The sequence below is a fragment of the Trichomonas vaginalis genome, chromosome IV (assembly GCF_026262505.1).
Source record: "Trichomonas vaginalis G3 chromosome IV, whole genome shotgun sequence".
Lineage (NCBI taxonomy): Eukaryota > Parabasalia > Trichomonadida > Trichomonadidae > Trichomonas > Trichomonas vaginalis.
Window position 1 is genome coordinate 9,068,834 of NC_067206.1, and position 22,537 is coordinate 9,091,370.

General features: G+C 32.7%; 11 protein-coding genes and 3 pseudogenes across 14 annotated transcripts, besides 3 other annotated features; 8 read left to right on the plus strand and 6 right to left on the minus strand.

Annotated features, from left to right (window-relative positions):
* Positions 1-881: 881 nt before the first annotated feature.
* On the minus strand, positions 882-1,484 carry TVAGG3_0056320 (ribonuclease H-like family; the record flags this gene model as incomplete). The annotated part of the gene is made up of 1 exon (XM_051221214.1): positions 882-1,484. The coding sequence occupies one exon, from the start codon at positions 1,482-1,484 to the stop codon at positions 882-884; it is 603 nt and encodes a 200-aa protein (XP_051106200.1).
* A 671-nt stretch (positions 1,485-2,155) lies between these two features.
* Positions 2,156-2,292: a terminal%2Cinverted (terminal inverted repeat of Maverick-1C transposon ID:TVAGG3_0056330).
* Positions 2,156-11,736: a mobile genetic element.
* Positions 2,293-2,730, minus strand: TVAGG3_0056340 (protein of unknown function, DUF4107 family; the record flags this gene model as incomplete). The annotated part of the gene is made up of 1 exon (XM_001297491.2): positions 2,293-2,730. The coding sequence occupies one exon, from the start codon at positions 2,728-2,730 to the stop codon at positions 2,293-2,295; it is 438 nt and encodes a 145-aa protein (XP_001297492.2).
* On the minus strand, positions 3,049-3,928 carry TVAGG3_0056350 (annotated as a pseudogene). Its single transcript has one exon. A coding segment is annotated over exon 1 (880 nt).
* TVAGG3_0056360 (protein of unknown function, DUF4106 family) lies at positions 3,978-4,832 on the plus strand (the record flags this gene model as incomplete). Its single annotated transcript, XM_051221215.1, has 1 exon — positions 3,978-4,832. The coding sequence occupies one exon, from the start codon at positions 3,978-3,980 to the stop codon at positions 4,830-4,832; it is 855 nt and encodes a 284-aa protein (XP_051106201.1).
* TVAGG3_0056370 (uncharacterized protein) lies at positions 4,829-5,230 on the minus strand (the record flags this gene model as incomplete). Its single annotated transcript, XM_051221216.1, has 1 exon — positions 4,829-5,230. One exon carries the CDS (start codon positions 5,228-5,230, stop codon positions 4,829-4,831), a length of 402 nt encoding a protein of 133 aa, XP_051106202.1.
* Positions 8,693-9,235, minus strand: TVAGG3_0056380 (uncharacterized protein; the record flags this gene model as incomplete). The annotated part of the gene is made up of 1 exon (XM_051221217.1): positions 8,693-9,235. The coding sequence occupies one exon, from the start codon at positions 9,233-9,235 to the stop codon at positions 8,693-8,695; it is 543 nt and encodes a 180-aa protein (XP_051106203.1).
* On the plus strand, positions 9,253-10,006 carry TVAGG3_0056390 (organellar and viral DNA polymerase type B; the record flags this gene model as incomplete). Its single annotated transcript, XM_051221218.1, has 1 exon — positions 9,253-10,006. A coding segment is annotated over one exon (754 nt), but the record flags the coding sequence as incomplete, so codon positions are not given.
* A 5,056-nt stretch (positions 11,737-16,792) lies between the features above and the next one.
* On the plus strand, positions 16,793-17,615 carry TVAGG3_0056400 (annotated as a pseudogene). The gene has a single exon. A coding segment is annotated over exon 1 (823 nt).
* An 86-nt stretch (positions 17,616-17,701) lies between these two features.
* Positions 17,702-22,537: part of a mobile genetic element that runs on past the window's edge.
* Positions 18,542-19,252, plus strand: TVAGG3_0056420 (protein of unknown function, DUF4106 family; the record flags this gene model as incomplete). Its single annotated transcript, XM_051221219.1, has 1 exon — positions 18,542-19,252. One exon carries the CDS (start codon positions 18,542-18,544, stop codon positions 19,250-19,252), a length of 711 nt encoding a protein of 236 aa, XP_051106205.1.
* Positions 19,629-19,952, plus strand: TVAGG3_0056430 (protein of unknown function, DUF4106 family; the record flags this gene model as incomplete). Its single annotated transcript, XM_051221220.1, has 1 exon — positions 19,629-19,952. A coding segment is annotated over one exon (324 nt), but the record flags the coding sequence as incomplete, so codon positions are not given.
* TVAGG3_0056440 lies at positions 20,170-20,966 on the plus strand (annotated as a pseudogene). Its single transcript has one exon. A coding segment is annotated over exon 1 (797 nt).
* Positions 20,996-21,577, plus strand: TVAGG3_0056450 (His-Me finger endonucleases family; the record flags this gene model as incomplete). Its single annotated transcript, XM_051221221.1, has 1 exon — positions 20,996-21,577. One exon carries the CDS (start codon positions 20,996-20,998, stop codon positions 21,575-21,577), a length of 582 nt encoding a protein of 193 aa, XP_051106207.1.
* Positions 21,619-22,038, plus strand: TVAGG3_0056460 (protein of unknown function, DUF4108 family; the record flags this gene model as incomplete). Its single annotated transcript, XM_051221222.1, has 1 exon — positions 21,619-22,038. The coding sequence occupies one exon, from the start codon at positions 21,619-21,621 to the stop codon at positions 22,036-22,038; it is 420 nt and encodes a 139-aa protein (XP_051106208.1).
* TVAGG3_0056470 (uncharacterized protein) lies at positions 22,055-22,504 on the minus strand (the record flags this gene model as incomplete). Its single annotated transcript, XM_051221223.1, has 1 exon — positions 22,055-22,504. The coding sequence occupies one exon, from the start codon at positions 22,502-22,504 to the stop codon at positions 22,055-22,057; it is 450 nt and encodes a 149-aa protein (XP_051106209.1).

The following is a 22,537-nucleotide window of genomic DNA, read 5'->3' on the forward strand; positions in this document are numbered from 1 at the left end:
TGTTAGATCTAACATTCTAACATAAACATTATTTTTGGGTCATTTACGCTCATTACGAAGAAGTCTTGACAAAAAAGTCAACGGCTGGTCGGCTGGGGTTCGGTCCTCCTCTTGGGTCTTGGGAAAAATTTCTTATGGGCTAGAGGGCGCAACGCGCCTGGAAGCCCTCCGAATAAAAACTTCATTTATACTAAACATCTTCAGGGCTAGAAGGCACGAAGTGCCTGGAAGCCCCACTCCCTTTTTTTTTTTTTTTTTTTTTTTTTTTTTTTTTTTTTTTTTTTTTAGATCTTCATAATATCATTTGAAAAATTAACCATATAAAAAAATCAAGTTAACAATTCACTTTTTCCGTAATTCAAAAATCAAAAATATAAATAATATATCTTTTTATCAAATATTATTATTATATTCTATGAAAAATGAGGTCCGGAAATTTTGCGGATTCCCGTAACTCAATTTTACGGAAAAAGTGCAGTAAACTATTCAAAATACGGAAAAATTGGTGTAAACTAATGATTTTACGGTAAAATCACGGAAAGTCCCGGAAGAATATATGTGCCTATATGAAATTATACAAAAATGAATCAAACGCATTTTAAAAGATTGTTCTTGTATTATAAATGCTATTCGCAGATTTATTAGTTGAAGAAAATTACCAAATTTTTGCCGATTTACAAAAAATGATTTACAAAGCATATTTTTATAAGGCTTTAAAAATCTTTAAAATGTGACCGGTGACGGAAATCCATGGTAACCAACCGCGGTTCCCGTTTGGAATGCCATATGTTACAATGTGCATTATCATATTCTAATGAATTATTCATTACATACATTTAAAAAAACTTGTTAAAAATGAAATTAAAAAATTATGTTTATTATTACGCTGTGAATGTGTCAACAGCGGTCATGCCTGTATCTGTATCCCATATTTGCCACAACCTTTCTGTATCTGCATTTGTGTATTTCGGTTTCAGCTGATACATTTGATTTGGCGTGTAATTTGTTCCAGTTAATGGATTAATTGGGAGATCTTCATGCGGTGTGTTATTATTGTACTCCCAAATAAAGGCAGGAATAGCCTGAATGCTTTGGCAGCGCTCCAATGTCGGCCAGAATCTCTCAATCTTCCCATTTTGGTAGGGAGAATGAGAGTCTGTATGCCGCCATTGGACGCCCCAAAGATCAAGTAGATCTTGAAAGGCGCCTCTATTTTCTGAACCGTTGTCGGTCCAGAAACAATAAGGGGCGCCAAATTCAATGAAGGCGGAAGCCGCAACGTTCGCTGTCGTCGCTGCCAGCATATCTGGTATTTGTATACACGCTAGGACTTTGCGGCTAAAATCGTCGATTATGCCATAAATATACTGGCCACGAACACCCTTAAAATAATGAACATCTGCGTGCCAGATAAGATTGGGTGAAAGCGCCCAATATCTTACTGCGGCGATGGGAACATGGGTGCAAGCTTCTTCCCATGTCATTTTACCTTCTTCAATCTGATTGGAAATACCAATTAGGTAAATTAGTTAGTATACATATCTTCAGTACTGTGGCACTGCGCGCCATCTTACCGAAGATATGTCAATCTGGCACTTTACAAAACCACTAACGTATATTTTACATCACAGATGCAATATTTCTAATAACCTTAAACTATTTCTGCCACGTAAAGTATTTATCACATAAACCACCTCATCTCACCTCTCTGTACGTTATATATTGTGCGCAGGTCATTGCCCATGGCAACTCCCCACGACACAATGCACGTGCATGAAAAAATAAACGTTCTCACTAATGTTTTCACAAACGACTTCACTAATGTAAAAATAAACGTTCTCACTTACAAAAGTATTGCAACTCCTCCCATTGCTGTGCTTCACATAACAACTCATAATCTTCTGACTCACTTTCTTCTTCATATAGGTCAAAGTCACTGTCAAAATAAATGTTAGTAAGTTTTGACAAAGCTAATGAAACACGCTTACCGTTTGTATCATATGCTTATATAAACTTTCCATTATGTTTACTATCATAAACGCTCAAACTAACTTTACCCTTTCTCCCTCGTATCTGATAGAATGTATTTTCACGAGGAACGAAGAACAAATTCTTGAACTCATGACCGTTGTAGTTTGTTATCTCAATAGTTTTCGTCATTTATATAAAAATAAAATAAAAAATAAACTTAAAAATTAATGATATCACCACCCTCACACGTATGAAAACATAGCACAAAAATAAATTTAGGTGAAGTGGTGAGATCTCACCTCTTTTTTCACCCTGTTGAATTCATTGCTTTATAACTCTCTTCCTTGGTTTCTTTTTAGTTGCTTTCTTCACGTCTGTCTCCAACTTGACTGTCTTTCTTCTTCGGCCGTAATGATACCAGTTACTTCCACCAGTCAATGGGTCAAATGGTCTTTCGTAAGGGTTTCCATACATTCCATAGGGACCATACGGAAGAACTACTGGTGGAGAAGAAACATTTTCTTTAGTTCCATCGAATCTATTTAAATGCATTGTTTCACCTTTCATCTGGTCATTAAAGTCTTTTGCGTGTTTTGCAAACTCATCGTCCTTTCCTAAAGCATTTTCTGACTCAGTCGCAACCAAATTGGATGCTTTATTTATGAGCCCTATTTTATTTAATCTTAACTTCTTTGCAACCCAGCCTCCAATCTTCCCTTTATTTGCATCTAATGTCTTCGAAACCCTTCCTCCACTCATTTTATTTACTGCGTCATAAGCTCCAAGTGCTTTTGCTCCAAATGCTAATGCTTTTGTTCCCATTGCGCCTAAAGCTGCCCAAGCTACCATTTACCCCATATTAAAATCATCTCTCTTCAATATTATCTCATAAAAGTTCTCGTTACTGGAGAAAGTCAATGAAACATAAACATTCTCACGTGCTTCGCCCTCACCACTTTGCGGTCTATCTAACTTCTTTCTTATCTCATCTATTCTCAATAAAATGTCTGAACAATTGCTAACATCTTCTACAACAGTTATTTCATCATGAATGACCTTCAAGAACAAGCTCATTTAATATGCAATTAAAATCATCTCAATAATGAGTCCATCCTTTCCATCTTTAGGTAGCACAACATCTTTCATTGAAGAAGGTTCGACAAGTCTTATGTTAAACTTACTGACAAAGTTTGTTATACTATAATGCTTCGGCGGCGAATACATGTAGTTTGAAAGACATAATATAGATTCTTCAGCAAATTCACTTATACTGGATTTTTATAACAATGTTCTCACGAGACCAAATACCACCAATTGACAATCTTGTAAGCAATCCTGCTGAACCTTCTACTGTAAACGTCGATGGTAACATTCCACGAAGGTCATCTATTGACATCGTTGAGTCACTGTATTTAAATATTTTCTTAAAGCAATCGTCATTATCTAACCATGCAATAGCTTTGAAGTTTTCATTCGAATATACATCTGCTTCATTAAATGTAAATCCTGACTTCTTTGCAGAGATGACTTTAAAATCTATTGAGTTTGTTTCAAAATTATATGCTATGGTAACTTCTGAAGGTAATGGATGTCCTTCCGCAGTCAGTTGTTCTCTCACTACCGTTTGAAGCTTTGTATTAAAAACTTTCATGTCATCTCCTGTATCTAAGTTCACATACACAGCAACAGGGAAACTATCTTGCTTCTTTGTTTCATCATTATATCTCAAAACATTAAAGTTCTTCAATAATATTGTTCTTCCTGCTGGAATACTTCGAACCTGTCTGATTTCAATAGCTTTCTCACCTCCTACATACTCTACCCAGTGTCTTGGATATTCATAAGTATACTGACTTTCTTGAATTTTGGTTGGTTTCATCATAACATGTTCATAGTATATCTTTATACTCTTGTCAGTTAGACTCGGTGCTATGTTCTGAATATTTCTGACTTGCATTTTTAATGGAGATAAAATGAAGCATTTAATACATGATGTAGATGAAGACATGAATGAAACTACAGACAAACTTAACTCTTCTCTCATTCTTCCTTTCAGTAAGGACTATGAGTTCTGTTCAAATGGTGTTTATTTCTATTGTGGAAAGATGGGGTCAGGAAAGACATTCAACCTCATTCGTCATATACTCATAACAGAACGTTTAGGAAACGACTCTTACTATGACCAAATCATTATATCAGCAACTTCAGACTCTATGGACTCAACAGCGAAAACATTTATGTCAAAAGTTCAAGCCTCTGTCGTTAAAGTTCCAGACAGTGAACTCATTGAATTTCTTCAACGTTACATTCGACGTAAGAGGAAATATTATGCCATCGTTGAATTTATACAGTCAGGAATGCAAAAGACTTCTGAGGAGATGGAAAGAATTATTGACAAACACCACTTACGTCAATACTCAGGAGTTTACGATATGAAACGACTTACAAACTACATTCTGTCAAAACTTTCAAAATACCCCTTCAAAAAATATCCATCAAACACTTTATTAGTTTGTGATGATTTCGCTGGTAAAAGTTTAGTGTCAAAGCCTGACTCACCATTAGCTAACATCATAACTAAAGTCAGACATTACCACTTAACTGTAGCAATACTTATGCAAACATGGCGTTTTCTTGCTTTAAACATAAAACGTCTCATAACTGACTTCGTTATCTTTCAAGGTTTCTCACGTTATGATATTGAACTCATTTGGAAACAGTCAGGTATAACATTACCTTTTGAAGAAATTTGGGAAGCATATAAGTCTCTCATCTCTCCTCGTTCATACCTTGAGATTCATATCATGACTAATACCATTAAAGTCAAAAATATTCCATGGGAACGACCAACATTGTTTTAAATCTTATGCTTTAATTGACTGATGGTAAACAAATTCCATGCATCTCTGTCGCCATTTCTGTTAATATTTTTGCTGTCATTCATATCATCCACTTCCCCATCCGTTAGCTTTTGAGGATATGCGTTAGAATAGCTGTTCTTAAATGAAGGCTTTTCACCTTTGAGAGCATAAACTCTATAACTTTCTGCATACTTTATGTTTGAACCTCCTGAGCCATCATTGACATAAATTTTTATAGGCTTCCACCCTTTGTTCATATTCCTGCTTCTTCCCTTTGCTCTTTTGTTCAGTAGTTCTACATCTTTATACACAGCTCCTGTCTCAGTGAATTCAACAATATTTTCATTCGTTAGCTTTACATTCAAACCCTTGTCGAGTATATTGTTCATTTCATACATATAAAAGGTTTTATTCTATATGAAATGAGAAGCAAATCCATCTTAGCTGGTGCCGTTAATGTTCCAATTGAACCAACATCAAATGTTGACTCACGAACGACAAACAATATTGTCATAAAGAACTATAGTTCAGAGTGTTTGAAAGAAAAAGAACCAGAGCTGAAATCCGTGAATTTAAACACAGCTTCAAACGCTAACGCTACATCAGATGTTAAGTTAGAGTATCCACCACTGGACCAAATTCTTTCAAGAGAAGCCAACGACAACCCTTACATAAATGTTCAAACAAATCCTTCAGATAACGTAGACCATTACCTTCTTCAGTTATACCAAACAATTTTACTCAAAGACGATAAGAAGCTTTTGATAAATCTTATAAGTAAGAACCAAATAATTCTAACAAAGGAGGACCTTGAAAATGTTATATCACGAATAACAGGAAAGCAATGTGTCATTGACTATCTCGACCCTGAAATCGAATGCTGTGGTCAAACACCAATATTCATGAAAATAGGTAACATCCGCATCATTGAAACACCAGGAACTACAGGAGTTGAGTTTAAGTATAAATATTCGAACGAGTATACAAAACTATCTACTTACTATAAGCTTTGTTTGAAATATGTTTTAGTAAATTAAAGCAACTTATAGTATCTATCCAAAACTTCTTCAACAGTATCGAACTCATCTTCATAATGCAAACCTAATCTTATTGACTTGGTGCAGTTTTCACTAACACAATATTTTTCTGTTCTCTTGACTGACATAACTAACTCATTTGTTTCATCAAACAGCAACAACCAAAGTTCATGCCCTAATACATAACATTCATACTTTATATTTTTAGCTCTGAGTTCTCTTGTAAGCTGTTGCATTTAATATTTTCTAAAAAGTCAACTTCAACAGTCATTCGCACTGGTGCCTTCAGTTCTACAGGCTCTCCTTGAAAGTCAACAAGTCTGAATTGCATGTCTTTCAAATTATGAGGACTAATGCGAACCCATTTACCTAAATGAGTTGCTATGACAGGAACGTTTGGAATGAACATTGAATTGACTGCATAACAGAAGGATTTATATTCTACTGAACCTTTACTATTAACTCCTGAAATACCTGTGACATTAGCTATTTTTGACTCAATGTACAAACAAGAAAAAACCAGAATTTTCGAAAAAGTGACACCAACTATTAAAGTTATTTTATTACTAGATTTATTTACAAATTATAAGATAATATCATTAACCGAATATATTTTTAATATAAATAAAAAACTTTTTTTTATACAAAAAATTACAATCAATCGATAAATATTATAAAACATTTATTCCAAAAAGATTAAGTAATAGGTGGGATCCTGCATAAAATATAATTTTATGTCATAAAGTTTACAAATTTTAGATGGACCACAGTGAGAATGTGAGTGGTTAATTTAAAGGTGGTCTGATAAAGATATCGAAGCTTACTCAACACAGCATGAAGCAGTTTCTAATACACAATCTTACTAGTGGTGTTTCGGTCGCCAGCGCTCTCATAGGGGTGCTGATTTCAAAAACCACTACTTCAAATTATTCAACAATACTCAATGCAGCATGAAGCAGCTACTACTGCTGTATCTTACTGGTAGTGTTTTGGTCGTTGGCTCTTGCACAGTCTCTCAGATTTTCAATTTTTTTTTCAACACTATCTTGTTTCGCTCTCAGAAAGCTATCCTACAAAGACATCGAAGCTTACTCAACACAGCATGAAGCAGTTTCTAATACACAATCTTACTAGTGGTGTTTCGGTCGCCAGCGCTCTCATAGGGGTGCTGATTTCAAAAACCACTACTTCAAATTATTCAACAATACTCAATGCAGCATGAAGCAGCTACTACTGCTGTATCTTACTGGTAGTGTTTTGGTCGTTGGCTCTTGCACAGTCTCTCAGATTTTCAATTTTTTTTTCAACACTATCTTGTTTCGCTCTCAGAAAGCTATCCTACAAAGACATCGAAGCTTACTCAACACAGCATGAAGCAGTTTCTAATACACAATCTTACTAGTTGTGTTTCGGTCGCCAGCGCTCTCATAGGGGTGCACCGAAATTCAATTGTTAATGATATCAATTCACAAATTGGAATCGAAGATCAGTATGAAATTTAAAATATAAATAAATTTTAATTATATTATTTTTAATTTTTAAATAAATATACATATATAAATATATACATATATACATATATAAATATATACATATATAAATATATACATATATAAATATATACATATATAAATATATACATATATAAATATATACATATATAAATATATACATATATAAATATATACATATATAAATATATACATATATAAATATATACATATATAAATATATACATATATAAATATATACATATATAAATAATACATATATAAATATATACATATATATAAATATACATATATAAATATATACATATATAAATATATACATATATAAATATATACATATATAAATATATACATATATAAATATATACATATATAATATATACATATATAAATATATACATATATAAATATATACATATATACATATATAAATATATACATATATAAATATATACATATATAAATATATACATATATAAATATATACATATATAAATATATACATATATAAATATATACATATATAAATATATACATATATAAATATATACATATATAAATATATACATATATAAATATATACATATATAAATATATACATATATAAATATACATATATAAATATATACATATATAAATATATACATATATAAATATATACATATATAAATATATACATATATAAATATATACATATATAATATATACATATATAAATATACATATATAAATATATACATATATAAATATATACATATATAAATATATACATATATAAATATATACATATATAAATATATACATATATAAATATATACATATATAAATATATACATATATAAATATATACATATATAAATATATACATATATAATATATACATATATAAATATATACATATATAAATATATACATATATAAATATATACATATATAAATATATACATATATAAATATATACATATATAAATATATACATATATAAATATATACATATATAAATATATACATATATAAATATATACATATATAAATATATACATATATAAATATATACATATATAAATATATACATATATAAATATATACATATATAAATATATACATATATAAATATATACATATATAAATATATACATATATAAATATATACATATATAAATATACATATATAAATATATTTATATATATAAATATATTTATATATATAAATATATTTATATATATAAATATATAAATAACAAAATACAATCAAAAAATAGTGTTTGGAAATTTAAGGTTAAGTGTCACTTTTTCGTAAATTCTACCACACTCATTTATATTCTACTGAACCTTTACTATTAACTCCTGAAATACCTGTGACATTAGCTATTTTTGACTCAATGTACAAACAATTACCATAACATACGTATGGAACAGATTTCATCTCAATCGTTTTGTCAACACTTTTCAAAGGAAATGTCATATGGTATGCTCCCAAAAGAAGTTGTACTCTATGACTCATTCTTGGTATCTTAAACTCCTTCGCATAACTGAACTTCAAAACTCCTGCAATAAGTTTAACATTCATTAAGTTTTCTTCGTTATCCTTGTTTATTGTAGTATTTATGAGAGCATTTAACACTCCAGCTAATGTTTCCATCTTATATTCTACATTATTGTGAAATCTTATTTCATGCTTCTTTCCATCTATTTCAAGCTCCATGAAATCTGTTTCATCTGTTATAACGAATGAAGCGATAGTATTGAAGTCAACCATTCTGAATGCAAGCGCCTCATTCTGTAGACCTAAGTTTGTTTGTAGCTTTACTGTCCCGTATTCGTTTGGGTCTGTACTTTGCAAATAGAACAACATTTTATTCTCATTAAAATATGAGTATAGCTGCATATGCGTATGAAGCTGACAGAGCTAAACGTTTATATTTTGGTCAATACTCTCTCACACTTACTGACAAATATATTGTTATCAGTGATGGAAATACCGAGAAATACATAACATGGAAGGACTATGAAAAGTTTGACCCTATTTTAACTCCATGTACTATGCCATTCATTGTAAATGGTGAAGTTGTCATGAAGAACGACACAACAGTATATAAGTCTGTATATGAAGCGTTAGAATATATGTTGAATTATAATCCCGAAAGATTTGACCCAAGCACTACACCATGTGCAATGCCTTTTATTAAGGATGGTGAAATCGTAAGAGTTCCGGATTCAACGGTTTACACAGCTGTTCAAAACAGTTTACAAAACATTTTAGCGAATATCTTTAATTCAGAAACTACAGAAATAAAATTACCATATATAACAGATGCTAAAGAAATTAAATCAAAAACGACAACATTATTTACGTCACTTAATGATTTAATGACTTATATCATTAATATTCCTGCACCAACTACAGCATTTGATCCAAACTCGACGGTTTGCAGTGTACCTTTCATAAATGACAGTTCATTAATTACTTTAAGGGATTCGACAGTAAATGAATCATTAAAGGCGTCATTAATGAAAATCATTGATTTTAATTCATTCACGAATACATATAATTCATTCATTAATGTTTCATATGCTTCTAAAGAAGGTGAGCCAAAAACTATCAATAAAGCGGTGTATGAAATAAAAGCATCAACGACGAAATTGAATTCGTTAACTTTTGACGGTGATAGTTTCGTTAATGACATAACATCGGGGAAAACAATTTTAACGAAAGAATACTTAAAATCTCATGTTAGTGAGTTCGTTGAAATTGAAAAAGAAGGTGGAATTAAGTTCGATCCACTGAATTTCATTTTCAGCTTAGCGAATGCGGGTGTTAGTTTCGCTGAATGGACAACTATACAGAGTGAAATAAATGCAATATGGACGTTTTTGGGGTCAAAAGCGGGAATGGGTGAGCTTGTAAATGCTGCAAGAACATTAGGTGAAACAGGAAATTTTGTAGATGGTTTTAAAAGACTTGTTTCAAATGTTTTAACAAACACAAAGAAATTATTTAGATATACCATACATAACGGTCAGATTTTCGAACAGATAGCAACAAACCCTCCGGTTATGGCTGCGTTGATGATGGTTAGAGATATAAAACCACGTAACGACGGGAACGAAGAACATGAACAACAGGATACTGGTCGGGTTATTCGAGACATTAAAAACGTGTATCCTGAAGTTATTGATTTATTTAGAGGAGTTAATGATTCAATTTCAAAACATTCTATAACCCTCGATGAAGAGAATAAATTAACAGATTATATATTCGTCATTATTGCAGAATTAATGAAGAGAATAAATGAAAAAGGAATTGGTGATATCATTAATGTCAGCGATGTAATGATGAAAAGAAATTTTGACTCATTATTTACAAAACCGAAAACAGAATATAGTCTTTATGACGTAATTACCGAATTAATGAAAAAGATTAATGATAATAAGAGTTCTGGCGGAAGAGTTGAATTAGAAGTGAATGATGTTAATGAGAAATTAGCCGAAAAAGCAGACAAAAATGAGCTTTTAGCTCTGAGTGATAAAGTCAAGAACCACGTTCATTATATAACTTCAGACGAACAGATTATAACGGACTACCATGGATATTTAACACGAAGTGATGAAGTGAAGACGGAAGACCCCAATGAAAGAAGATATAAATACATTCGTGCTAAAGGTTATGACATAAGCTGTACTGTACAGTATGACAGGGGTAAAGCACCAGAAGCATTTAGTTATAACGATGAAATTTATGCCTCTACTTTCTCTGTTAAAGGTGTATTAGTTGAACCAAGATTTACTTTGAGAGTTAAGTCAAAAATAACGTTTGAAGATGCTATTAAAAGTAAAGCTGACAAAGTTGAACTCGAAGCAATGAACAAAGTTTTGAAATTTCATAAACACAACATCTCCGATATAAATGAACTTCAAGCTACATTAGACAGTAAAGCCGACAAGAACCATACACATAAATCCTTCACTACTGTTAGAGCAGACGACATAATATTGAACTATACCCTTGGTTCAAGTGCACCTTTAGAGAATCCAAGTACAAGCGTAAAAGATACACTAAACAATTTAGATAACAGTTGCAGGAATATTGAAGGTCATGCCAGAAACTTTGAAGCACATGAACTACCAGCAATGTTAGATAAGAAAGCCGACAAAACTTATGTAGATGAAAATTATGCAAAGAAGTCGGAAGTAAATGCTGCGCTTAATGGAAAAGCCGATAAAGAGCACGTGCATGAAGAATTTCAAACAATCAAGATTAAAGAAATTAAGGCATGCATCGAAATAGTAACAAAAACAGGAAGAGACGGTGCAACTGTACAAGAACAAAGAATTTATCCTCCTACTTTTCCTAAGAAAAAACCAGAATTTTCGAAAAAGTGACACCAACTATTAAAGTTATTTTATTACTAGATTTATTTACAAATTATAAGATAATATCATTAACCGAATATATTTTTAATATAAATAAAAAACTTTTTTTATACAAAAAATTACAATCAATCGATAAATATTATAAAACATTTATTCCAAAAAGATTAAGTAATAGGTGGGATCCTGCATATAATATAATTTTATGTCATAAAGTTTACAAATTTTAGATGGACCACAGTGAGAATGTGAGTGGTTAATTTAAAGGAGTGTGGTAGAATTTACGAAAAAGTGACACTTAACCTTAAATTTCCAAACACTATTTTTTGATTGTATTTTGTTATTTATATATTTATATATATGTATATTTATATATATGTATATTTATATATATGTATATTTATATATATGTATATTTATATATATGTATATTTATATATATGTATATTTATATATATGTATATTTATATATGTATATATTTATATATGTATATATTTATATATGTATATATTTATATATGTATATATTTATATATATGTATATTTATATATGTATATATTTATATATGTATATATTTATATATGTATATATTTATATATGTATATATTTATATATGTATATATTTATATATGAATAAATAATACATCAAACTAGTTTTAGAGTTGATAGTAAGAAGCGAAGAACAGTACCAGTAAGATACAGCAGTAGTAGCTGCTTCATGCTGCATTGAGTATCGTTGAATAATTTGAAGTAGTGGTTTTTGAAATCAGCACCCCTATGAGAGCGCTGGCGACCGAAACACCACTAGTAAGATTGTGTATTAGAAACTGCTTCATGCTGTGTTGAGTAAGCTTCGATGTCTTTGTAGGATAGCTTTCTGAGAGCGAAACAAGATAGTGTTGAAAAAAAAATTTTGAAAATCTGAGAGACTGTGCAAGAGCCAACGACCAAAACACTACCAGTAAGATACAGCAGTAGTAGCTGCTTCATGCTGCATTGAGTATTGTTGAATAATTTGAAGTAGTGGTTTTTGAAATCAGCACCCCTATGAGAGCGCTGGCGACCGAAACACCACTAGTAAGATTGTGTATTAGAAACTGCTTCATGCTGTGTTGAGTAAGCTTCGATGTCTTTGTAGGATAGCTTTCTGAGAGCGAAACAAGATAGTGTTGAAAAAAAAATTTTGAAAATCTGAGAGACTGTGCAAGAGCCAACGACCAAAACACTACCAGTAAGATACAGCAGTAGTAGCTGCTTCATGCTGCATTGAGTATTGTTGAATAATTTGAAGTAGTGGTTTTTGAAATCAGCACCCCTATGAGAGCGCTGGCGACCGAAACACCACTAGTAAGATTGTGTATTAGAAACTGCTTCATGCTGTGTTGAGTAAGCTTCGATTTCTTTATCAGACCACCTTTAAATTAACCACTCACATTCTCACTGTGGTCCATCTAAAATTTGTAAACTTTATGACATAAAATTATATTATATGCAGGATCCCACCTATTACTTAATCTTTTTGGAATAAATGTTTTATAATATTTATCGATTGATTGTAATTTTTTGTATAAAAAAAGTTTTTTATTTATATTAAAAAAAAAAAAAAAAAAAAGGTAGTGGGGCTTCCAGGCACTTCGTGCCTTCTAGCCCTGAAGATGTTTAGTATAAATGAAGTTCTTATATATACGGGTCTTCCAGGAGCTTTTCACAAATTATATATGTTTTCATGTTTTGTCATGATTTCATCGTAAATGTTTTGTCAAGACTTCTTCTTCGTAAATGTTTTGTCAAGACTTCTTCGTAAATGTTTTGTCAAGACTTCTTCGTAAATGTTTTGTCAAGACTTCTTCGTAAATGTTTTGTCAAGACTTCTTCGTAAATGTTTTGTCAAGACTTCTTCGTAAATGTTTTGTCAAGACTTCTTCGTAAATGTTTTGTCAAACATGAACGTAAATGTTTTGTCAAGACTTCTTCGTAAAATCAGACAAAAATATATTTTAGGGTAGAAGGGTAGATTTCACCTCTTTTCTACCCTCATTTCTACCCTCTTGAATTTTCATGAATTTTACACCAAAAATATATTTTAGGTGAAGAGGTGAGATTTCACCTGTTTTTTCACCTAATTTTTCACCCTCTTGAATTTTCATGAAATTTACACCAAAAATATATTTTAGGGTAGAAGGGTAGATTTCACCTGTTTTCTACCCTCTTTTCTACCCTCTTGAATTTTCATGAAATTTACACCAAAAATATACTACTAGGGTCATTTACGAAGAAATCTCAACAAAGTCTTTACGATGAAATCTTGACAAAACATAGACAAGAAAGTTCATGAGAAATTAGATGAAGAAGTCTTAACAAAGTCTTTACGAAGAAATTCATGAAAATTCAAGAGGTGAGAAATGAGGTGAAAAAAGAGGTGAAATCTCACCTCTTCACCTAAAATATATTTTTGGTGTAAATTTCATGAAAATTCAAGAGGGTAGAAAAGAGGGTAGAAAACAGGTGAAATCTACCCTTCTACCCTAAAATATATTTTTGGGTCATTTACACTCATTTACGAAGAAATTTCAACAAAGTCTTTACGAAGAAGTCACAATAAACATCTGTCAAAAGCCGCTTTTTAACTTCACTTAAAATGCCACGTAAGCTACGTAAGAATATACGTAAGAGGAAGAGAGCATTGAAACATCCAATAGTAAGACTGACACCACAACAACAGTTGCAACAACAAATGCTGAATGACCCCACTATGTTGCAACAAATGTCAAGCAATCCTATGCTTTTAAACCGAGTTATAGGTGCACAGAGTGGAGGTTTAAGAGCGGCACTTTTAGCGAAAATGGCAGGCTATGGTGGAGCTGCAGACGGAACAGCCTATAACCCTCAAAGTCAAATGAATTTGAGTTCACTCAAAAATCAAATAACAGATGTCAAAAAGTCAAACATAGACATACAGAAACAAATAAGTGAAAACGAAAAGAAACTAGAATATGACAGACACACAAAGAAACTCAATGAGTTAAACGTAGAGAAAAAGAAGAAAGAAGAACAACTGAAAGAACTAAGTACAGAGGAATATGCGAAAAAAGTGTCAGAAAAAGCAGCAGAAGTAGCAAAAATGGAACAAGATGTTATAAAATTTGAAAAAACCATACTACTCGATATAAAGTACTGAAAGATGAAGAAATAAAACAAAAAGCCCTGAAGACATATATGGATAGCGATGAGTATAAAAAGAAGTTGAAGCAAATGTAAAGGCAGAAAAACTTTTACAGTTGCAAAACCAAACCGTACAGTATGAAAACTTAGCACAAGAAAGTAAAAATAACGACGCAGCCATGCAAAAGGCAATGAAAAGCGCAGAATATATAAAAGCTAATAATGACTGGTTAGATGCCCAAGCCAACGCTAAAGCAGCCCAACTCATAGGGTCAATAAGGACAAAAATACAAGCGGATGAAGACAGTTCAAATGAAGCTTTAATGAAGGCTGACTTTAAGAACGCCTTCGAAGCTCTTCATAGTAAGGTGAAACTAGTGAACGACTTCTCATCTGGAAAGAAACTGAAGTCTGAAGGTTTCGACAAAGAGTTAAAAGAAGTAGCACAAAATATGACGAAAATAACAGATGCAGCAACGAGACAGGCAGTTCAAAGTGCCTATGACGCCGTTAGAGCAACTGTTGTGAAAAGTCAAGAAAAAGAGTTAAACAGACCAAAACAGACCTAGTAAATGCTTTCTTAAAAACGAAAAGTCAGGTAGGACATTACGCTGCAGATGGAACATATGTGCCAGCTGGTGGAACTTATATACCACCAAACCCTCCAAGAGAAGCACCTGCACCAGGACTACCTAAAACATTTACATCGTCACATGGACACAGACACAGGCATGCACCAAAACCAACACAACAACCAACACAACAACCAGCACAACAACCACCTCCACAACCAGCACAACAACCAACACAACAACCAGCACAGCAACCAACAGTTCAAAACCCTGCACAACAACAACCACAAACAGAGCAAGGACATAAAAGAAGTAGAGAACAAGGAAACCAAGAATTCTTAAAAATGCTTAAAGAAGAGTGTGGTTTCCCAGATACTGTTGACTTTAGTGACAGATAAAGAAGCTATTGGAAAGTTCAAGGATGGAAATACTGACCCGAACCTATTTAGCTTTATGGCTCAGCACCAAAACGGATATAATCTCAAACCTGGAAAATACAAGCTCGCTAAGGGATATGATTTAATAGCATATCATCCAAATGACATGGATGAATTTACTCCGAGATATTTGATGTCAGAGCTAAATGACAATTCAACTTTCGTCATGAAACGCGTAAAAAATAGAGACGGAACGAAAGAACAAAAGCTTATGAATGCGGATGACGTAGATAGGGAAATTGTTGAAAACGGTCTCGGAATATATGAAATGCCAGCAGATGAGGTACAAGAAACTCCACAGGAAGAAGTTCAGATACAACCAGACATGGAAGAAATAGTTCAGCAACAACAGCTAGAAGAGCCTGAAGGAAACGAAACAAGTCCTTCCTTTGAAACTAACTTCACAGAACTAGATGAAGATTTGGAACAGCCGAAAAATCTTGACCCTCAACAAGAGTATGCGGAGAATATGGAATATTTCCAAGAGTCTAAAAAAAATTCGGCTGACATAGTAGAAGAATATCGAAAAATGTTTGCCGACATACAAAAGACTCCAAACATCAGATGAAAAATCCAGCATAGAATGGAAGAACTGAAAAAAAATGTACACAAATACAACAACCCTTTTTACTTACGAGCATTTAACGTTCAATCTTCGGATGAACTCGGTGAAGATAAAAGGTTAAATTTCAAGAAAACATATAGAAATGAAACATTGTTTAAAGTTCATTCAGAACCTAACCAAGATGGAAACAAACCTACTTTTGTTTCTGCAGACGATGGAACTACAATGAGATGGGGTCATAAAGCTAACCCGGATAGGTGGTTCATAAACTTACAACCACAATTCCAAGAAGTTGTAGACGCAAATGGAAGTCAATGGTGAACAAGATATAGCTGGTATTTTAAGCGCGGCTTTAATGCCATTGAAAGATATGAAACATGCAGATATTTTGGACCAGTATGAAATGAACATGGCTGATGGAAATATAACACCTGACGTTCTAAAACATTTATCTCAAAGAACTACACAGAACCATAGAGATGGTATATTTGGTGAAGAGTTTAGAAAGAAAGTTAGGGAGAGCGAAGGAAGAGAACCTATTGTACATGACCTTGCAAACGAAAGTTTACAAAATGTCATAAAAACTTACTTTGCAGACAATGAACCGAGAAGGGATGAATATTTAAGAAAACTCAAATGGACAGTACCAAATGAAATGTTAGTATTGAAAAACATGTTCCTTGACAAAATAAAAACCAACTACAGAAATAAACGACGCAAGACTGAAAGATTGGGTAAAAGCTTTCCCATTCACAAAAGATATTGTTGGTAACATGGAAAGAAAACCAGAATGGCTACAAAAACATATATTTGGAAACGAGCATATTCCATATGGACAGGCACTGTTTGAAGAGCTTGAACCGGAAACTCAGGAAAGAGTCATGCAAACAATACGCGAAGACTCAAATACAGACTATGACAAACTCTTTCTAGGATATAGGTTACCTGAGATGGGCGACCAGAGCCAAAAGGCAAAAAGGACATGGGAAATTTGCAACATACTAGATGAACATAATGCAAAGATGCAACAACTTCAAGCAGAGGGCAATGAAGGAAAAAGAAGAGTTAAAAACTCAGTCAGGAAGAAAGTAAAGCTTGGTCCACGTGGGTTCTATTATGACATATAAATCCAACTATTCTATATTTTTACTCATATGAAATGTACGCCGCTCAGAATATAACGCCAACAGTTTTGGATGCTATGAATGGAAATGTTTCCGAATGGTATAACGAATGCGACAATGCCATTAGAAGGTCAGAAATAGTTCCTGGAACTTACGAATATACAACTGCTGTTTCTTATGGAAACGTAGGTGAGTTTGGAGAAGGTTCTTCAACAACAGTAGATATTGCTTGCGACAGGTTTCATATAATTTCTATTGACAACTCTTTCTTATACGTGGAACAAGACATTGAAATAAAACCTTCTGCCAAGTTGTCTGACAAGAAAGGTTGCAATGGAATTTTCTATGTCGGATACCAATATGCTCCAGAAGTTTTCATGGGATATAAGATATATTCTAACTCTGACTTAGTTCAAACAGTAACATGGGCAAACTATGAATGGTTCGCTTTGAGAAACTCAGTACAACCACAAGCTAGAGAACAAACAGACCAGTATGCAACTATTGAGAAAATAAGAAGACTTGACCCTAACGTTCCAGGAGTTTATGTTAACCTTTCTGGACAAAATGCAGCAGCAGTAACCAAAGTAAAATTGAAACTTAGAGTTCCTTTGTCATCTTTCCTCATCTTCAGGTTTTTAAGATACTTGCCAAACTGGGCAGGAAAATTTCTATCGAACTTACTCCAAGCAAAAATAACTTAGTCATTGCACCAACACAAGACCCATTCACTCTTACAGAAGTAGTGGGAACAAATAAATGTCATTCGCCGACTTTTGCAAAACAAAGTTGACTTAGACTTTGGTTTCTCAAACCTCAACACTGAAGTAAACTATTATTTCAATGCTGCTGGAGATGCTTGGGACCCAGTTAAGTTCACATGCGAAAAGTTTGAATGCAAGAGAATAGAAAGCAGACTTGCAGTCTATATGTTGGACCCAGATATTTCAAATGCTTTAGCTGCCAAATATATTGCAGTTCCACTTATGTTCCCTATACACCAAATATCTGTCAAAGACTTTGCAGGTGAAGTTGGAAACCAAAGTGCTGACCCAGGTGCAAGAACAGATATTGCTTTAACAACTGCAATGAAACATGCAGATACTATGTTTGTACTGTTCAGACGAACTATAAATGACTATTCTTGTTTCTACAACCCCGGTATTAAATATCATATAAACATAGATGGCAAATATTATCCAAGAGAAGAATATTCTACAGTTGAGGATATGAGGTCATACAACTTGACATTAGATGCTATGAACTTTAACAACAACTTCACAACAACCATTAACCCTGAAATGCAAAGTTCTATTATGCCATATGTGAAAGTATGGACCCATACAGGAGCTCAAAACACTCAATATACAAATGGAGACCGTTCAAACTTTTGGCTTGGCATTCCATTTGCTGACTCAGAAGACTTTATGGGTGGTATTTCAACTGTTGGTACTGTACAAATACAATATACTGGTGACAGAGACGGTCCAGATGAACTGAGAGCAAAGAAGTTTACAAAACCAATAGCACTTTTCACGGAAGATGCTCTTTTGAAGATTCGTTCGATGAAACCTGCTGGGGCTCCTCAGATTGGCATAACGACAGCTTCCATCGAGCAGATTTTGGCAGCAGGTCAGTAAGTTGTTCTTGAACTGACTTCTCTCCGTCAAATATTGACAGTACGCCAGTTTTGACGTAGTATTGTATTATAAACTTACCTTTAGAAATATCGGTCAGTTTTGTTGTTATATTTTTGTCTGCTTCAAGAACTTTCACCATCTCGGTTATACCAACTTTCTTTGCTTTATGAAAATATTTTGGTTCAGCAAAGACTGCTATTCTATAACATTTACCATTGTTTGTATAAAGAACTATTCTGTCAATGTATTTGTATTGTTTGTGTGTGTAAACTTTGTTTTGCTTCAATTCGAAGAGATACTCAAATACGTCCATCTTTTTATTCTAAGTAAAATGTCATTTCCGAAAAATAGAAGCGTAAGTGTTTCAAAAGGTTTAATGGCGGTGGCAGATGTGAAGTTAAATTCACCAACTCAAACAAACAGTCAAAGTGTTATTGTCAATGTCAAAGAAAGAGATGTTGAAGTGGGGAAACCATACGAAGACGAAGATGGTATAACAATTGTTCCTGTAAAAGAACAACCAACATATCCTGAAGTTAGCAGAGACTTAAGTTCTGTTGCAGATATTCGAAATGACTACCAACAACTTAAAGACAAACTTCAAACTCAGGAGAAGATTTGTCAAGCTTTAGGTATAATGTTAAACTTGGTTGAGCACAACCCTGTAAAAGTGAACTCATATGTCATTGCACCTCATGAAGTTTTGAAAGAACTATTGAAACTTTTGACAGAGGCAGACGATATAAACATCAAAGAAATAGAACCCGACATTAGTTGCTGTGGTGTTTCATATAATGTCATTGACAAGATATACGTTATGAAAGGAGGTGAAACGTTGAACTTAAAGTATAGTTTCCCAGACGTTATAAAAATATTTGACGACCACAACATTTCATTAAAATTTATTTGCTAAGTAAATGGCAGAAGACATAATGGTTTATACTATTACGACTAAAAACCCTGAGTCATATAATTCTATAACAACAAACTTACAAAGTCCTCAAGGACGATATTGTAAACTAACCTTAAACACAATGACGACTAAAGCCTGTTTTGCTCTTTTGACACCAGAAGATTTTATTGTTGTGAATGGTAAAAAATACTCCTTTGAAGATACTTACTCAGATATACCACCAACAGGTTTTGTTGACTTATTTAATACTTTAAGGACGAGTGTAACATGTGCTGCAACTAGAGCAGGTTTCATTATGTTTGGATGTCCGACTGAGTTTACTATAAACGATATGAGCTATAATACAAAACTTATTTCTGGTTTTTACTACCAACAGTTTCCTATAACAGGAAAAGGTGTCATACAAGGAATGTCTATTCCATTGACATTAAGCACACCAATCTTATATATTGTTTCAAACTTAGGTTCAAAGTGCTATTCGAATGTCGACAGAAACTATTTGACCAAAAGATACTTATGCGTATAAACAATACTTTCTCTGCTGGTTTGCCTATTGTTCATTCGAATGCAGAATTTTCAACCTTAGTGAACTCAAACACTTTGGCAAGTATAACGTTGACATTAGTTGACGCAAACTTTGTTCCTGTAAAACTTTTATGTCCTATGTATTTGTCAATGACGGCAGAAAGTTTCGAATTGGAAGATGCAACTGGTGAAAGTATTGTATTACAAGAACAACTTCAACAACAAATAGCTCAAGAACAACAAATGCAACAAATGCAACAAATAGCTCAAGAATAAAAAAAAATATTTTTTTTATTTTTATAAAAATGTACGCTGAGTTTGTTGGAGAAGACCGTTGGGAAACTTGTTTGTTAGATGAGAAATATGAAATTCACTGTTGTGAGTCATTTGAAGTCAGAAACAAAAAGACAAAAAGAGTTTTAAGCGAATGGGAGCAAAATAACGGATATGCTAGGATGAGGATTGGTGGAAAACACTATTTTAAACATGTTGTCATTGCAACTCATTTTATACCGAACCCTAACAATCTACCTTTTGTAGACCATATAAACCATATAAGAAACGACAATAGACTTGAAAATTTACGCTGGGTCACTCGTTCTGAAAACAGTAAGAACAGAGGCAAATTTAGAGATATTGTATTCGAATTTGTCGACGAACTAGAAGATGAAACAATTGAAATTACAGACTATGGTAAGCATACGTTTGAGTTTTACTACTATAGCGAAGAACAAGACTCTTTCTACTTTTATACCGGCGTAAACTATAGAAAATTACAAGTATGTTTTACTAATGGCTATGCTTATGTAAACGCTAGAGATACAGATGGAAAAAACGTTAAAATACTTCTTAACAAATTCAAGAAGCTATATGGCATACCATTTTAAAACGTTTTTAAAAAAAAATATTTTTTTATTCTGAAGAAAAGATGGCAAAATTCATCTCAGTAAACAAGTACATGACAGAAGTCAAAGATAAGTTAGCTCCATTCACATATTTGAATGTTTACTTCTACCATTTTGAAAAGTCTTCATTCAGCAAAGTTTGGAACATCGAACCAGTTAAGTTTGCTATTGTGACTAAAAATGGTGCGAAATTTGAAGACTTAGACATAGAAGGTTTGTTAACAGTCAAAGAAAATTTTGACAGAAAGTTCTCAAAACTCGAAGAAGGCAAAGCATACAAACTTGTTATACCTTATGAACCAAAGAAAGCAGACGACTATGAATATTATGAGTCTAAGATAGTTGAAGTTCAAGGTAAATTAGGTAAAAAGATTTTAGAGTCTAAGCCAGTGTTTGCTCCTAAAGAGGAAGAGAACATTGACATCGACCCAGAAATGTTCTAAAAATAAAATTTTATTTTTACATGTCAAATTTCTTTTTCTCTGGTTCAGGTTCTTTCTTCTCTTCTTCTACTTTCTTTTCTTTCTTTTCTCTCTTCTTCTTCTTTTCTGGTGGAGTTATGTCAAATTTCTCAGAACCATATTTATGTAAAAGTTCTTTGTCCTTTAATAGCTCTTCTATTCTGTTTTCTATTTCATCTTCAAGAACAGCGCATGTGCCTTCTTTGCATTCTAAGAACTTTTGTTGGACTTCATCTTTCCAATCGGCGTCATCTCTGTCAACAAGTCTGTCATTGACAAATTTTAAGACTTCTCTGCTTAAGGTTTTATGGTTCTTGTCATATTCCCAGAAACAGAACTTTAGAACAAATTCACCTTTCTTGTTTACACTATGTAAGATTTTATGGTCGACAGATGTTTTGCTGTCGAAAAGTTTGTCTCGAATATAGATAGCGAAATCGCTCGACATTTTCAAAAAGATAAAAATTTTAATTTTTCTAAA